Genomic DNA, 18,044 nt, shown 5'->3' with positions numbered 1-18,044 from the left:
TTTTTTCTTACGGTAAACAAAGCACATTACAAATTCTTAGAATGATGACTTCAACTAAAATGAATTGAGTTTCAATAGAGAAAAGAAAATGATAAAGGATGATAACATCCATAACAGCGAATTTTAACCGAAAATTTGTTATCGTAGTTAAGACTATTTCAATGACCCATATGCAGAGAAGGATATGGATTTAAGTTTTCTTTGCCAATTTCTACCATACCATACCAGAGCTTGATCTTTAAATCATTTTATTGGTGAATCAGATCGTTTTTTAAATGCCGCGCTGTGATTGGCTGAAATTTCGCGCACCCCGATCTAAATTACCATTAAAATGATTTAAAGATCCAGCTCAGATATTTTATTTCAACATGGTTCAAAACTAGTTTGCAATCATCTAAATAAACCAGTTGGTAGTCGTGATAGAAATAGTGCTATATAAGAAATACACCTACGCTACCAGAAGAAAAAATTTAGATTTTTATTCCAAATAAAAGTAGAAGTGCAAAACCTTTCTCAATGAGAAAACATTGTTTGCAAAAATTGTTTTATACATTTGTAAAATTAATGTTTTGTGATAAAGTATAGCTTACCAGGAATCTAATGGGATTAGACAATGGCCGATAAATTGATGTACATCCCAAATTCTGATACATAAATTCACCCCTTCTGTAGATTACAATTAGTGGTTGAAACGTTTGAACACTCAACTTAATGAACAAATATGAAAATTCAATAAAAGTCCCCATAGGAGTTAAGCCAACGAAAAAGAAACAATATTATAGAACTTATGGGACTAGTGTAATAAACAGCCTAAGATAGTAAAGTTATTTCAGCAGCGTAACTGCTTCATATTTCTCTAAGCCGAATGAGGAGGGGAGGGGGTGCCTACAACCCCATTAAACAAGATAATAGGAAGAACTTCTTTTCTTTTTAAAATTTCTCTTTCACAACTTCCTTGTGAATCGCTGCGCAGGCCACTGATTACTAATAGGTTTAAATTTTTAGTTCCTGAAGCTGTATTTTATTATATTTTATACAAAATTACTTGGACATTGGACAGGTCTTAGTAATGATATTATTATTGCCTTTTTAACTTTGGACATTTATTTCCTTTTTTCCAAAGGTGCAACACATTAATTTTTGCAAAATTCCATATATTAACATAAATAGAAAACAGTCATACTTTTTATTATAACAACAAAGGGACTACCTACGGCACACAGTTTTTTTTCTCTTTTTTTGTGGGGGGGGGGGGGAGATTTGGAGGTAATTACCACTCCACCTTTCCTCCCCCTTTGGACGTCCCTGTTACAAGGTACCGACATCCAAGTTATTCAAATCTTAAGCTTCAAGACTTAATATAATTGGAGACACAGATTACCCATTACTTTAATTATAATTTTAAAATCTATTTCAGGATGGTTAGTTGGATTGATCTGATTGTAAGTACAAACTACGTCAACGCCGTTGTAGCCAAGTAAGTATTTTAATAGCGAAGCTATCTATAATTAGGTTCGGTATGTCTGTATTGTATGTAACGGTTAGCTCTTTAATTTAGGCAAGTTAGAATTGTCCTATCGATTTTAAAATTTACATTGTTATTCCTGTAGTGGTTAGATACGATTTAGAAAGCGTAGCAACTCTATAATAATATAAACAACAAATTTTTGGAATATTGATTCCTAGGACAATAAAATACAATGTTATAAGCGAAGCATATCTATAATTAAGTCCTAAAAAGTATATCCTTAAACAATATCCTGTATTTAGGCAGTTTTTCAACAAATTTATATACTATTTTGTTTAAACTTATTCAGTTCTGACTCTACAAGTGTTAATGTTCGTTAGTCCTTCCATGTCAGTGCTTCGCTTTTTTTAGATGTTGTTATACTTGTTTTTAAATCTTCCTAACGAAGTGTTAATAAAGTTTTCTTAGACTATAAAAGATAATTAGAACGCCTATAATTATGCATGGCAGTTGTTTTAATGGGTTACAATGAGGAACTGTGAAGGAAGGGAAAAACGCCACTGCCACAAAAACGTTTTTCTCCTGTTGCTTTTTTAATATCTCGTCAACTTAGACAATCCTAATAATAAAGTAACATGATCTCTGTGTGTCTGTACCAAAGGATCTCGCGTACCACTGAACCGATATGGTTCTCCTTTACAGTGGAGCTTCTTTTAGGCCTGGGTAAGTTAATAGCTATTTTTTACCTTTTCTTTTTTAACCTATAAAGTTGGCGGTCGAATTCAATTCTTCCATCCCTCCCCCCTTCACCTCAAGTGTCTTTTTGTCTAGTTTTGAATAATTTAAACTTATTTTTTTCTGTTCACCTTATTTTTGTTCTTAATACTTTTTGGGTTGATTAGTGACATCATGTTTAAATTATTATGGCCAAAAAAGTGTTCTTAGCAAAGGTAATTTTGTACTAAAGATACTCAGAGAATACACTTGAGACTGATAAGAAACATTCATTCATTTTATAGAATTTTATTATGTTAACAAAATACTTTGAGTTTATGGTTTTGTCATTTCAATTATAGTCTTACCAGGGATATTAACGGATAAGACAATGGATCATTAATTATAATTAACAAAATTATCCCTCCTGTAATTTAAGATTATTTGATGGAATGTTTGGACACTGCTAGTAGGCAACTAACAAATCAGAATTCAATAAAGTACCCAAAGTTTTTGGGCCTACTAGTGTCCCTTCCCTTCCTCCCTGAGTTTTACTGAGTGTAATAGTACAGATAAAAGGCCATTTCTATAGTCAATGATTTATATTGATATCATAGCTTGATATGTAGCAATTGCAAGAGGGTTTGTTGTGATTTATTGTTTTAAAAATCCTTTACAATGACATCTGTAGAGTCCACGTGTTATGTTCATTTTGTTTCCATCGAAATGCTTTTTTTGTATGGTTGGATTGGAGAAAATTCTATTAAAAAAAATTTGTTTTAAATTTTACTTTTTCTCAGTAATTATTGATAAGACCTTTGTTATTTTTATATTAAAGTAGCATAAACCTCTAGAGGAGGCATTTTTTGGTGTATATCTGAACCAAATCTTGCCAATGTAGTGTATGATTTTGCATCCAAAGGACCATAATACAACCAACCCTTTGATTGTATAACCCTTTGTCCTAACTGTGCATGGTAATCAGTTGCGACTGTCTTGGGCCAAGGTATTCCCTTCGCCTCAATGTTAAATATCACACTATAACACATACGATTTTTAAGTGATGGCAAACTTGTTTTTCTTAAATATAAAATTCCATTCCTTAAATTGTTCCTTATTTTTTACCTTATTTCTTTAGAATGAATAGGTAGATACTAAAGGATATATAAAAGGGATAGTTGCATGAAGTGTATTTAACGAGATTAATTGCAAGCATAAGTTACAAAAATACCATCTAACATGATTAATTTTGTATTACAATAAATAGAAATCAATTAGGCAGCACAAATTTTGTCATCATACTGTTTTTCAGGCCAGTCATTTTAGTTGCATATATCTAAAATATATGATTTTTAAGTCTTGATGATTTAAAAACTATCTGGTAGATAATTGAAATTCTTTAAAATTTATGTTCTATAGATATGGTTTAAACAGAAAAAAATATGCAGTTCAATAAATTCAAGTTTAATTGCATTTTGTGCAAATACCCCTTTTATTAGAGAAAAGTAGGATTATATTTTTTCTTAGAATCATATAATAAAAAAAAATAGCGAAAAATTTAGGAAGAATAAATTATATAAGTATGTATTTTATGGAGGGTATAAGATCACATTTACCTGTCATGGTGTTTGGAGGTTGAATTATTACTATACCCTTGTTTTTTTGGGTTATCTCACAGATGAAACTAAATAGATATACCTAGTATCTTTTGAACCATAGTCATTCAGAAGGACAAAATTAGTTTGAAGAATATTTAGCTTTTATGTTAATTGAGTGGAAAATTGTTAACATTTTGTTTACACTTTTTGATGATACATGTACACTCAAGATACACGTGAATTTTAACTGCGAATTATGTTGTGTTCGCATTTTATAGGGAAGGTGATAGGTTCGAGTTTCAGCTCATAATGCTCTTTTTTTTCAGAGCTCTGCAGCCGCACGTCAGTCGCATGAAAGCTTCAGAGAAAATAAACTTATAAAATAAAATAAAAAAAACAGCTAGAAGTCTTCACATATACCCAAATATTGCAATCCCTCTTTTCAAAAGTATTTTCCAAATATCCAAACGGATTTAAATTTGAGGCTCAGTCGCGACAGCCGAGCCCTGCTTTATTTTGTAGGATCAGCTTTAGGTACAACAAAGTTCTTGTATATAATGCAGATTTTTTATTTGCCTAGGGATGACATTGACAGAACCATGTCAGTGTTGCAGACCCTGTACAAGCATGTGCTACAGCATGAGAATTTATTTAAATTTGTTTTTTTTCTGCCTAGGGATGACAGAACCATGTCGGTATTGGAAACCTTGTGGGAGCGAGTACTAAAGCTGGAGAAAGAAATATCTAATGTGTCCAAACTGGGTGCTATGCTGGACTCATTGACGGCCCTGGCCGTCGCCCATACGGCCGAGAAGAATGAACTATACTCAATACAACTTAAAGAATTCTAGTCTCATGTCATATTTGGTGTGCTAATGCCAGGGATGCGGGGATATGTAAATACAATATTATTTTTTTTCATAGTCTTATTATGTCAGGGAAGTTGGACTAGAATTTGAAAAATGAGATGTAAAAAATTTTCCTTTTGTCTGGAAAACCAATTTATATCTGATGGATTAAAACCGTCTCTGAGCCATTTAGAAAATCATTTATCGTATCGTATTATAGACAATATTCCACGAATAATAAAATTTATACCATTTGTGTTGACCCGTACCTTTGGCATCTTGGCCTCAGACAAACTGAGAGTAATCTTATGATTTCATATTTTACTATCCACGCAAACCTGTCTGTAATACGATGCGATAAATAACTAATCTTGCAAATTAAGTCGCTTGCTAAAATATGTACCTGTAGGTTATATCCTAATAATTTTCAATAAAGAGAAGGTAGGTTTCTGGTAGAATCCGTAAAGTTGTGTGTTTTAAGGCTTAAAAATAGTAGTAGAACAATAATATTCACTAAATATGTGTATTTCTTATTGAAAAGAACTATAGACAATTTTTTTTAAAGTTAACATAATTTTTTATCGTTCTACTACTGTTTTTAACTTATAACACATAACCTTTACGGATTCTACCAGAAACCTACCCCTCTCTTTGTCCACAGTCCCTGTCTTTTTTTTTATATCCTTAAACCTTAATCTCAGGCCGACGTACCCTCATTGATATTAATTTGCATTTTTTCAGAAAGTTTAGACAAAAAAATGCCGCTGCCACCTGCATTAGCGGCGAGGCTCGCAAAAAGAGGAATTTTAAAGGTAATGAAATTAGGCGTATTCCTTGTGGAGGTTCGAAGTAAATTTTTTTAAACAAGCACAACTCATAACACACTTAGGCCCTTAGCTAAAAATAGAGTTGCTGTGATCCTATCAGTTCGCTCATGAAGTACTATGTGGATCTTTAAAGTATATATACAAAAATAAAATGAAACTTTAACGAATTTTGGTTAGCTTGTTATCGCTGCTCTATTCATGTACGAAATTTCATTTTGGTAAAATTGAATTTTAAAAGAATCGACTAGGCAAGTAAAAACGTTGTAAAATGTTCAGTAATTTGATGACTCCTTAAATTTTGTTTCAGAATTTTAAAAGCGAAGTTTTTCTCTTTTTTGGTCGGCCCGTCAGTTCCTCCGTAACGGTTAGCTCATATCGTTAATATAGACAGGTTAAAATTGTCCTGTCGATTTTAAACTTATTTTGTCTGGAGTCAGGGAGGTCAAACATGAACATATAATATTCAAACCCAATGTTTAGTGACTATAAATCACCTAATTTTTTCCAAGGACGATTTCTTTTCGGTGGGTTAAGAATTAGATGAAAACACTAGGTAGAGGGAGAAGGGGTTAAATAAATTTATTATGTTCCCAACCCAAGGACCTTGTGCCGACTCCTAATATGGTCTTTGAAGATCAACCAATAGTGTCGGGAATATTAATACAGCCAATTAGCAGACGAAAAGGTCCTTTGAAAAGGAGAGGGAGTAGTAATCTATACTAAAGATCTGTTGGTTAAGACACCTTACCCCTCATCAGATAAAAAAAGGTCTCGGGACCTGCACGAAATCTTTACTCTAAATATTAACCGATTGAGCTCTTTGCGAGATATTTTGGTACAAAGACAACCTTCATTGCTCTTTTATTAGAGTGGTTGTCAGTCGAATTTCAAGATATTATTCGGCAAATGTAGATACTGTCACAGTTTATGAGAAAAAAATTTAAGCATTAATATTAGTAATGTCTGTTTGCTTGCCATAGACTAATGTAAATCTCATTTGAAATTTTGTAAATTGATTTTTATAACTATTTTACAGATCTAACTATATAATACTACCTACACTATTCAGGATGCGAGTGTAGAAGGGTTCGATCCTGCACAAGGAAAAGTAGTTCCAAACAAGGTAAGACAAATGGATATATTGACAGGGGGTGATTTGTCTTCAATTCAGCTCGCTTATCTGGACCTCATTTATTTGGTCAGTTCGTTTAATAAGTAGAAGTAGAGGGGATTTTGAAAAGTGGGTAGATAGGGGAGGGGTTAGATTTGTTATTTTAGCCAGCTGCTAGTATTACTTAGCTGAATACATGAATATCTGGTGCAACATCCAAGTATGGTATTTCAATTGTAAGACATAATTTTTGTAGCGTAGCTGCTCATTAATTATCTTTCATCTGTTATGTCCGAAGAAAAAGTTAAGAGTTAACTTTAAAAAATACCAAAATAAAACTCATACATCCTATTATATAAAAGTAGCAAGACTTTTTGTCAGTCTCTTAAGATTTCGATACATATAGGTTCCGTGGTGGGTTTAGGCTATTGTAATTTTATATTTAAGTCTTGGGCATGCTAAAAATGCTAGGGGCGCATCTGCTAGTTTACTAAAGTTCAATGATAAACAAAAACTTATTTGTAAATGAAGATATTAAAATAAAGAAAAACAAGAGTAACAACGTCATTATTATATTATAGAATTCTCCAAAAAAATTTAATTCTTCTATCTTAAATAGCAGCCGAGAAATTCACGTACCCCCTTAAAATTTCTTACAGACAGACAACCGGACGGATAGACAATTTGAATTATCGAGTATCTTCGCTACCAAAAAAGACGGAAATTAAACTGATAATTACGTCAAAGATATTTACATTATATTTCAATTATGGAATTAGATTTGTATAAAATATGAAATTTGGCTAAAAAGTAGAAAAGCCTAACACAGATTTTCAATTCTATTCAAACATTAAAGTAAAGGCGTTCGGAAATGGATGCCACCCCCCCCCCCCCAATTAAAATATATAATTAAAACATACAGACATACACCCTGTTACTTTTATACAAGTATATATCTTTTCTTCTAGTAATAAGCAACATGAGGGAAAATAAAAGGGAGGAAGAAGGGGGTACGGATAAAGGGAAAAGTAGGTGGCGGGTAAAATCCGTAAAGGTTGTGTGTTTTAAGTTACAAACAGTAGTAGAACGATAAAAAGGGGGGGGGGGGGGCGAAAGTGACACTTTTTGAAACCAAAACTAAAAGTCAAAGGAACTCAACTAAAAAAATGAGTTACAGGTCTGACATTTTGCATGGCAGTTGCTTTATAGGGGTACAATATGGAACTGTGAAGAAACGGCGGCGCAACCGCCGAAAACCGCCGAGAAAAGGCAAAAAAAATTACGGCGGGAAACGGCGGTTTTCGGCGGTTGCGCCGCCGTTTCTTCACAGTTCCATATTGTACCCCTATAAAGCAACTGCCATGCAAAATCTCAGACCTGTAACCCTTTTTTTAGTTGAGTTCCTTTGTTGACTCTTAGTTTTGGTTTCAAAAAGTGTCACTTTCGCCCCCCCCCTTTATGTTAACTTAAAAAAAAAATTGTCTATAGTTCTTTTCAATAAGAAATACACTTATTTAGTGAATATTATCGTTCTACTACTATTTTTAAGACTTAAAACACACACTTTTACGGATTTAACCCGCAACCTACTTTTCCCTTAGATAAAATATAAAATGCAAAATTTACAATATTTTTATTTAGTCTGTGCGTAAGTGATATTTAGAAAAGTATTATTTTACAACAATCATTTTGGTAGGGCAGCTACCTCATAATCAAACTAGCGGATTTACCCCTGGCATCTTATAGCTTTATATAAAAAGGGCTAGGCAAAAAATTGACCTTCCAAGACTTATATATCTTAAAATAAAATACCTTAAAATCATCCTGTGACCTATGTGAAGATTACCTAAAATGAAGAACTCAATCGGTTGAAAATAAATTGTTGTACATTGTACAACCCCAAATATTATAACAAAATTACCCCTTTTATTGTATATTAATATTATTAGTGGAAAACTTTGGACACTTCTAGTTTGTAAACTCAATAAAGATTGAATAAAATTCCTTTATTGATTCATCCAACGAATAAGAGAACGATAGATTTAAATAATATTAATACAGTTTAATGTTCTTTATAGCATAAAATAAAGAAAACTAGTCTTTACTGTGCAACTTAAATACATAATTTTCCCTGTTTAAATATGTTTCCTAATCTAAGAATATCTAAATTGTATTGTGTAAATTAAAAAAATTTGATGTACTGACGTCTATATTATATTTGATAGATCCTATTCTTATAATTACACAAGAATTTAATCATTTTTACATTTTACAACTTCAAGCGGCTACGATCTTAGTGGAAACTTAGAGATATTTAAGAATGGGAGATGTTCGGGGGAATCAAACACTGAAAATATTGAAATTAAAGAGGGGAATGGTGGTTGATTATATTTTACGAATCATATAGCAATGGTAAAAAGTGAGGTTTTAGAAGTGAGCTTAGAATCTTTATGGCCATAAAATTGAATTTAATTAAGGCTGTTATTGAATACAGATGATTTCTTTATTTGAATATTAAGATTTACATGACTTATCATGAGTATCACCTCATTCATCTAATTTTGTCAGTTCATTCATGTATATAACGTTGTGGATTTACCTATATGATGAGAAATATTTTTCTGAACTTGGTTTCCAATACTGGATCCTGTGCAGTTAGGAGACCTCAGTATGTGGGCCAAACAAGTAGAATGATCTCCAGCCGTTTTAACAAGCACAGCCACTCAATCAGCACTGGATCAACTACAGTTGGAAGTCATTTCAAGGCCCAAGGACACAATCTACAGGACTTGGAAATTGTCCCAATGGAGAAAATACGAAGCACAGACCCCTGGATACGCCTAGCTAGGGAAAAACTTTTGATTAGGTCTTTTGATTCTGCTCTCAATAAAATTGTGTAATTTGCTTTACCCAACAAACATTTAATCATCAATTAAACAAAAAAATCCTTTCTCAAACAAGACCCATCTTTCCAACAAATTTCTTTTTCAACACATAACATTTGTTTGCATTTTCAGAGATCTACTAAAAAACCCTCATCATTTAGTTTGTAAAAATATTTTATTTCTGAACATTTCTTTAAACTCAAATTAACTGTGTGCATTTGCAAATTTGTATAAAAAAAACTTTTAAAACACAGTTAACATTTCAAAGGATTAAGCTTCTTTGATATTCAGGTTATCTTTTAACTCAAATCAATTGTTTGCATCATCAAATTATTCTTCCAAAATTCTCAAATAAGTCAACATTTTATACCATGTAGTTTTCATTTCATGTTTCATCAAAAAAATGTACACATTTTTTCACTTTTTTGGTTAATTCAAAAGAACACCAATTCTTCCTCCATCCTAAAGCCTAAACAAAGCAGGATATCATAAAGATTAAAAATTTTTCCCATCTCAGGAATAACTCCACCCATTTTTTTAACAGATTTCAAAATCCAAATCTCCGCCCATAAACAACCAAGGACAAAGATAAATTCATAACCTTTTCATAACCCCCCCACTCCTCCCACTTTTTTGTCTCCTCCCAGTTTTTTTTTTTCTGTCTCCGCCTTCAACCAAACTCACCATCCAAAACTCCGCCTATTTCCTAACCATCAAAAAAATTCCTTTAATTAAAACTATGCCCCGCCCCATAACTCAAACAAGGCCAAGAATTATTCCCTACTCCTCCTTTTTAAAAAACTAATGTTTTAATCTTGTATTTCAAACTTTTTCAGTAGTCATCTGTATTCTATGGTGATACCTAAGATTCAAAATAATTTGTGACATTGTTCTATATAAATGTATGTTTAATATCTCTGATCATATTTGCTGTTATCTAATGTCTCATGCCTATATTTTTTTAGACAAAATGAATTGAAAATGATTGCTAAAATCGAAATATATCTTCATGTCTTAGAATAGTGTAATTTTTTAAAAATAGGTTGAAAAACATACTAACTTTAAAATATTCCAATAAACTAAAAAGTTAAATGATTTTTGTTGTAAAAATGTATTGATCAATGCTCATCTACTTATATCTTTCTTTTTTATGGATATTTTCAGCCCTATTTTTCTCGAAATAAAATTGTGTGAAAATGAAATGTCGTAAGTAATACAGGAAGAAAAATTACGCAATTCAAATTGTAGAAATATATATTTCATTGGGGAAAAAATAATAATATTTCTGAACAGGAACAAATGTTCTTGAAAATAATTATATCAATTTAAATCACGGACGTCTAAACTTTTTATTTTGAGAGGGTTAAAATGAGGGGGATTTTTAAAGGTTTGATGGGGGTAATCTAATGTAGGTAATTTTAAATATTTTTCAAAGGGTTTCAACGTTCAAGGGGATAAGAATCCGTTTACCCAAACCCTTGGACTTTTATTATATAATCATAATATGGTAGAGTTTAGATTACTGCTGCACTGTCAGATGCGTGACATTACCTTTTTTTTTTTGGGGGGGGGGGAAATAGATACAAACCTTAGACGAAAGTCTACGAAAAAAGTTTTGTTGTTAGTCTGTAATGAGATTTGTCAATTCTTTGGTATGCTAACTCTAACACAGGGATAAGACAATGGACGATAAAAATAATCTTTCTCCTAATTTGTGTAAATTTCTGTAACAAAGGAAGAAGGTAATATTAGGGGGGGGGGGGAGGTGGCGTAGATTAATTTAATTTCACAAAAGGATCCATTTTCTAAAAAAAAATCTTAACATTTTCCTCAAGATTATTTTCATTGAAGCACATTTATCTTAGAAATTTTCAATTTTCATACAAAATTATATCATATATAAGATATATGGGGCAAAGTGGTGTTTCCTCAATATTGCACAAAAAAATCAAAATAAATCTTAAAAAGACTAAAGAATATAACTATAAGTTTCTTTATAAATAAACTTTAGCCGCTATCTAATTTAATTCAGATTATCTTTAGTTTGGGAAGTTTTAGATTAGGTTTTTTTTCTGACTTATGTGTCAAGGAAGGGTTATATATAAAAAGACAAGGATAAATGTTATGATTTTTTATCATTAATCGTGGAAGAATTCTCTATAATATGATATGATACATGACTTTTCAGTATGGCTGAAAAAATAATTTATCCTCCACACCCCCGTAACCCTTATTTTTATTTGCAAAACTCTGCTATTGGTAGGTCACGTGGCAAATACTTTGAGGAATGAAATTAACGTAGATCAATTTAACCGTCGTTGTTCTTTCCCTCCTTTTAAAAAATCTTTTTGGTTCCCAATCTCTGATTACTCAAAAAGCAAAATAGTGTTTTTATATGAATATTAAAATCTGTTGAAGAAAATAGACCCACCATATTTAATAATTGAAGTCGTTAGAGGCCAGAGTGTCCACAATTTTTAATTTGATGTTAAAGGGAAAATTTATAGATAGTCAACCCATTGATACAACGTTCTTTGTCTTGGAGTCTTAACTTTTTATAGAAATAGGTCTTTTTAAGTGTTAAAGACATTCCTTATACTCTTTTTAATCTATGAAATAAAAATTCAGTGCAACAATCAAAATACAAAAGTAAAATTTTGTTGGACACCCTATAACGTAGGAAAAAAGAGTCTAGACTAGACTAGAAAATTTATCAGTGTTAGTTCAGAAAAATCATGAATTTACGGATAGTTATTAGTCTAGAATATAAGGATAGTTATTAGGTTAGTAAAGAGGGATTAAGGAAGAGGCATTAGAATTCAGTTTGGTACCGTAACCTTTGACAATTCAAAATTTATTTACCAACCACTAGATAATGGATGCTATTGCAATTTTAATCGTGTTAAAAACTATTGTATACAGTCAAACACATTGTCTAAGTCTAAAAGACATAAAATACAACTGTAAATTGCTTATTTTAATTTTTTTTTACACATCAAAGGAATATTATTATATAGGTATGTCAATAATATTTTTATATGACAAGTTCTCTGTCCTTTTTATCCCTTGTAAATTTGTAATTTTTATTCAAGTCACAAACGCTAAGGGAGCATTTCCCCGTATTTTTTGTAGTGCAGCTACCATATATCAATACCTATTAAGTACGATGTTCGGAATAGTTTATGACTTCAGACAGACGTTATTACATTTAAAGAAGGTTTAGACCTTGATTATGTGCTCGAGGACTTTATAGTTATAATAGTGTTTCTGTGTCATATTTTTAAATTGAAGTTCGATTATCTAAAAACTTAAACTACTATTTTGAACTTCCTGGAAAGGCTATCAATGGTTAAATAATTTGAGGTCATTATCATTATATTATTAATCGCATTTAGCGATTGAAAGACAGATAATCAAATCACGATGTTTGTTGTTATGTATGATTAAACTTCTATTAGGCTTTAAATTCGTTGATTTTTTTTACGATTATAATGGATGTTTTCATCCTTGTTTTAATTTACCATAATCAAATTATTGGATAGATATGTGGTGAATATATTGAGACCATTTGATTTTACCTACCTCACTCAAACCTTTTCTTTTTATTTTTTAGCACAGCTACTCTTTCCTTAAGGCATGTTAGTTCTAAGGTGGATAAAAAATAAAGGGGTAGTTTTACGAAAGGCATTTAAACTTAATTTAGTGAACCGCATATTTTTTCCTGGTTAATTCAAAACTACGTGGTAGAAAATTGAAATTCTTTCAAATATATCATATGCCATATAAATGTAGTTTAACCCAATAAATAGCAAAAAATATGCGGTTCACTTAATTAAGTTCAAATGCATTTCGTGAAACTACCCCTTTAAACATTATCCGTTCCTTTAAGAGTTAGATTTGTTTTCTATTTTAGTTTACTGTTGTTTATTCTAAATATTTTTGTTTTTTTTCCAGGTATTGTAAGGGATAAGACAATTGAGATAAATAGATGAACATTTTCGAAGAGGATATACAAAATTACCACGTCAGGATAAAAAATGTTGGTTGAATACTACTTTATATACTGTTGAATACATTTTAATACTACTTGTTTGAAGAAAAAAAATCAGGATATAATTAAAGTACCCAAAGTTTTTAAGCCAACCAAAATGAAGTTTGTCTTTATAAAACTTTGGTTACTAGTGAAATAGACAATAGTTCTCCCCTCATTCCCTACATACAAACCATAGCTCAACTTTTAAAGATATTTTATGCATCATATAGTACAGAACAGAAACACACACTACTTTGGTATAAAAGTTCTACTTTTATCATGGAGGCAGGGAAGGGGACATTGGGCTAGTTATTACACTAGTCCCCAAAGTTTCATAATAACGTTTTCTTATTCGTTGGCTTAACAACTTTGGGGACTTTTATTTGAAAATTGATTGGTTGGTTTATTAAGTTAAGTGTTTAAAAGTTTCAACCAGTCATTGGAATATAGGTACAGACGGGGTAATTTTTTTTGAATGTACATCAATTTATCGGCCGTTGTCTCATCCCTTTAGATTTCTGAGTTTTTTGGTATTTGAATTCTATTATATAATTGAATGTTTACTTAGATGGTTTATGCAAGGGTTTTATCCCAGGATTATTTACTATAGTAATGGATTCTGATTCAAAAAGTAAGAAAGGGCAATTGTGTCCGTAAGTAGCGCAGCTTGAAATACTTTTAAAGAAAAAAATACATTCTGAAAAAAAAATAATAATCTGTAATACTAATAATACAAGATTTATTAAAGTTTATTTTAAAACTTCTTCTTATTGTAATGTTGAAAAATAAAATATTTCTTGGAGGTACCTTACCCTACGGGTTGCTTTCCTTGTGGGACTCTATTTACCTAACCCAAAATGAAAGCATAAAATAAGCATAATAAATACATTTTTCTTCGTTTTTGGTCCACACCGCCGAAATGAAGCATTTTTTCTGCACCTTTACTAGTCAAAAATTAACATTATTGAGAAAAAAAACTTATTAATCATTATGCTCTAACTGTTTTAGCAAAAACAACGTGTAATATCAATAGACAAATAAAATGTACTCAAGTAAAGTAAGATTGTATAATACTTTGTTATAAGATAATATTAATATTTTATGCACAGAAAAGATCATTAATTCTTCTTTTACACGATTAACACAAGAAAATTAAAGGGATAGCTTTTCCAAGGAAGAAAGATTTTTACAAATATTTGAGGTTTTACTTTTTTGCTTTAGTTCAATAAAGATTATACTAATACTAATAGGATACTCAAACTTTAAGGTTAGTTTACTTAAGGTTAGGATATTATAAAGCAGTATTTGATACACGTCATTAAGATGATGTATTGGGTAAAATACGACTCATTCAAAGAAATGATATTCATTATAAAAAACATGTTAAAAAATGTAAGTCTTCATCTATTATTTCCTGAAATAGCTTAGTTCTGTTCATTAGTAATCATATTATATTGTTTTTGGGGAAGATTACTTATTAACTGTACACTGTACAGTTACAGTACACTTTTGGTGTACACTTACAGGTGTACTGTACACAATCTAACCTAAATATAACAGTGACAGATACCCAGTAGTCCAAGAATATCAGCACGTTTAAGAAGTACAAGGGCAAATTTGTGCGAAGCTAGAAAACTTACCTAACCTTACCTGTACATATTATGATTTGTACAAAATCGGATTCTGAATTTTTCTATCATATAACAACTTGACGAATTCATTAAACATAACAAGGTGTTAAGTTGGTTCATATTCACTGAAAATTACACCGTAAAATGCAGAATCAAGTGGAAAACTACTATTGCTAAATATTCAACATCTTGTAAACAAACTCTTTAATTACTCTGAATATGAATAATTTATATAGTCATCGTGAATTAATTTTTCATCTTTTACTTGACGGGATACTATTCAGACTCAAATTAGAAACATAATATTAGGCATATAACTACCAATAATAATAATCTTATATGTTTTTCCTAATTTAAATCTTTATTTTAGGGTCGTGAATCTAACAACAGAAACCAATATGCTCCTCAGGTACAGTTTAGTTGTTTTTTTTTATAATCCTCATACAAAAGAAGTATGATGTCGAAAGGGTTGTACCAAAAGATTTCACTGACTCTCGTTCAGATATGGTTCTTATTTACAGTGAATCTCCTCATAGATCTTTGGAAGGTCTTTATCTTAAATGGGTACGACTCAACCCTCCCAAGAGAAATCGTTCCTTCTAGAAAAATCCCCCCTCCAAAATATTTTGTTTGGCTTTAATTTTTGTTTTGTTGGGGTGAAAAAAGTTTATATTGACAGTTTTATTAATATAACCTATTCAGAGATGAGAGACACGCTTAAATTAACCTACAAATAACTTTATCCTAAAAAAGATGTTATTTCATTGTCCTATCCTTGAAAACACCAAAAAGCCATTGCTTATAATAGTACAAAGTGTTAACTCAAGCTTAGCTTCATATTTACAACTGCACTAAATCAGATAATCTATGAATATTTTGAAGCAAGGCTACTTTGCAAGTTACATGAGTTGATTCTAACCAATCACTTGCTTTCCCCTATATCTTCCTTTCATACCTTTTTGAAAAAAAGGCAAATAGGTTCACTTCTTCCAATCATTAAATTTTTTTCCTGTACTTTCTCGTCATTTGAATGGCACTTCAAAACAGTGGTCTTCAAAAAGTTTGTCTGCAATGCATATGTGTTTAATTAATCAGTGTTAAAAGCGCATCTACTCGACTATATACTTGTTTAGGAAGAAGTTTTTGCTGAAGATTATGATGATCATGATGATGGACCACCCATGCCTTTACAACCAAGGTAGAAAGATAGATAGATAGTCAGACAGACAGACAGAGAGAGAGACAGATAGATAGATATAGTTAGGAAGAAGTTTTTGTTGAAGATTATGATGACCATAATGACGGACCACCCATGCCTTTACAACCAAGGTAGAAAGATAGATAGATAGACAGACAGACAGACAGACAGACAGACAGACAGACAGATAGATAGATATAGTTAGGAAGAAGTTTTTGTTGAAGATTATGATGACCATGATGACGGACCACCCATGCCTTTACAACCAAGGTAGAAAGATAGACATACAGACAGATAGATAGTTAGTTAGGATGAAGTTTTTGCTGAAGATTTTGATGACCACGATGACGGACCACCCATGCCTTTACAGCCAAGGTAGATAGATAGATAAATCAGGGATCTAAAGGGATAAGACAATGGCCGATACATTGATATACATTCTCAATGATGATACACAAAATTATCCCTTTTGTATATGAGAATTAGTGGTTGAAACATTTGAGCATTCAACTTAATGAACAAACCAATCAAATTCAATATAGTCCCTAAAATGGTTAAGTCAGCGAATAAGAAAACGTTATTATAAAACTGGGGACTAGTGTAATGAACAGTTCATTGTCCCTCTCTCTCTGAGTCCTGAGACAACATCCATAAGCCATACCTAAGCAGCGAAGCTAAAAAATGTGGATTTACAAACATATAAAGTGAGTTTTAGAGCAGATATTTATTGTCATATAAAAATAGATATATAAAATAAAAAAAAAATCATAAAAGTCTGACTGAATAACGGACCAAGTATATTATTTACTGGATGATTATTGGTATAGGGAATCTTTACTGAACATTGCAGCTATCTATCTTGGAAAGCAGTTGAGAAATTAACTTTTCCTCTTAACCATTTTTACAGACATTTTAAACATTTTATTTCCAGGTGTAATAATGGAAAAACGTATTTTAATTATTTTCTACGTATTTTTTCGTAATTTTGTTGTTGCGTTGATTTTCTGGTGTTTCCTAATCTTATTTTAAAAGTTGCGAGCACAAAATTGGATACAACATTCAGAGAGAAACAGAAGTATAAATGGCTAAAAAATGAAACCTTTTTTCAGTCTCGGAGCTTCTCTAAAACTAGTCTATAAGGGTAACTTTTTTTATTTACTAGCGACTACGCCCTTGGAGACCTCTCGGGGCACTTGAGAGGAAAGGTAGGGGGAGGGGACGTTGAAAGTCAACCCTCTAATTTTTATTTTAAATTTACTGTGAAAATACGAAAACGCCCCTTTAGATGCGATGTCACGAAAAGGACTATACCCCAATAATTCACTGTTCTTTTTATGCTTTTTTATTAAACCCTGGCAAGATGCAGAATATATATATCTGCCTGCACAATTTATACTTTGAATTTTGTTCCACAGAGTGGTTAGATTCAGGGATCTAAAGGGATAGAACAAAGGCCGATAAAGTGATGTACATATCCAATTTAAAAATTATAATTAGTGGTTGAAACTTTTGGACACTCAGCTTAATGAACCCAATCAAAATTCAAATCTTTAAAGTTGTGAAAGAGTTATAATAAAACTTTGGGCTAGAAATCAACCTTATTCGACATTCACTCAAAGCCCCAAAAATAATGGACTTAAAAGTGTATTAAACTGTATATAAGACATTTGCGAATATATTGATACCATTAATTTGCCTCTTAGATAGAAAAAAGTATGTTTTTTTAATATT

The 18,044-nt window shown here is 31.4% G+C and overlaps 2 protein-coding genes across 3 annotated transcripts in view; both read left to right on the top strand.

Moving 5' to 3' along the window:
* Positions 1-5,372, top strand: part of LOC145314049 (uncharacterized) — a 29,600-nt gene extending 24,228 nt beyond the window's left edge. The window contains exons 15-17 of one of the 2 annotated variants that reach the window (XR_013877612.1): positions 1,418-1,477; positions 4,457-5,069; positions 5,290-5,372. Coding sequence is in view for 1 of the 2 variants with exons in the window: in XM_080153789.1 (XP_080009915.1) it covers positions 1,418-1,477; positions 4,457-4,631 (235 nt within the window). In the remaining variant the exon portion in view is untranslated. Of the gene's footprint in view, positions 1-1,417; positions 1,478-4,456 lie in introns of both variants that reach the window. The other variant, XM_080153789.1, reaches the window with a different exon arrangement.
* Positions 5,371-18,044, top strand: part of PQBP1 (poly-glutamine tract binding protein 1) — a 39,534-nt gene continuing 26,860 nt past the window's right edge. Inside the window, exons 1-4 of the mRNA XM_080153793.1 lie at positions 5,371-5,440; positions 6,525-6,578; positions 15,486-15,524; positions 16,249-16,313. Of these exons, the coding sequence (XP_080009919.1) occupies positions 5,387-5,440; positions 6,525-6,578; positions 15,486-15,524; positions 16,249-16,313 (212 nt within the window). The 5' untranslated portion in view covers positions 5,371-5,386. The remainder of the gene's footprint in view (positions 5,441-6,524; positions 6,579-15,485; positions 15,525-16,248; positions 16,314-18,044) is intronic.

Source organism: Acartia tonsa, chromosome 3, assembly GCF_053477335.1.
Source record: "Acartia tonsa isolate MP-2025a chromosome 3, ASM5347733v1, whole genome shotgun sequence".
Classification (NCBI taxonomy): Eukaryota; Metazoa; Arthropoda; class Copepoda; order Calanoida; family Acartiidae; genus Acartia; species Acartia tonsa.
The sequence above is the reverse complement of the archived record's forward strand: the minus strand, read 5'-3'. Positions and strand labels throughout refer to the sequence as shown.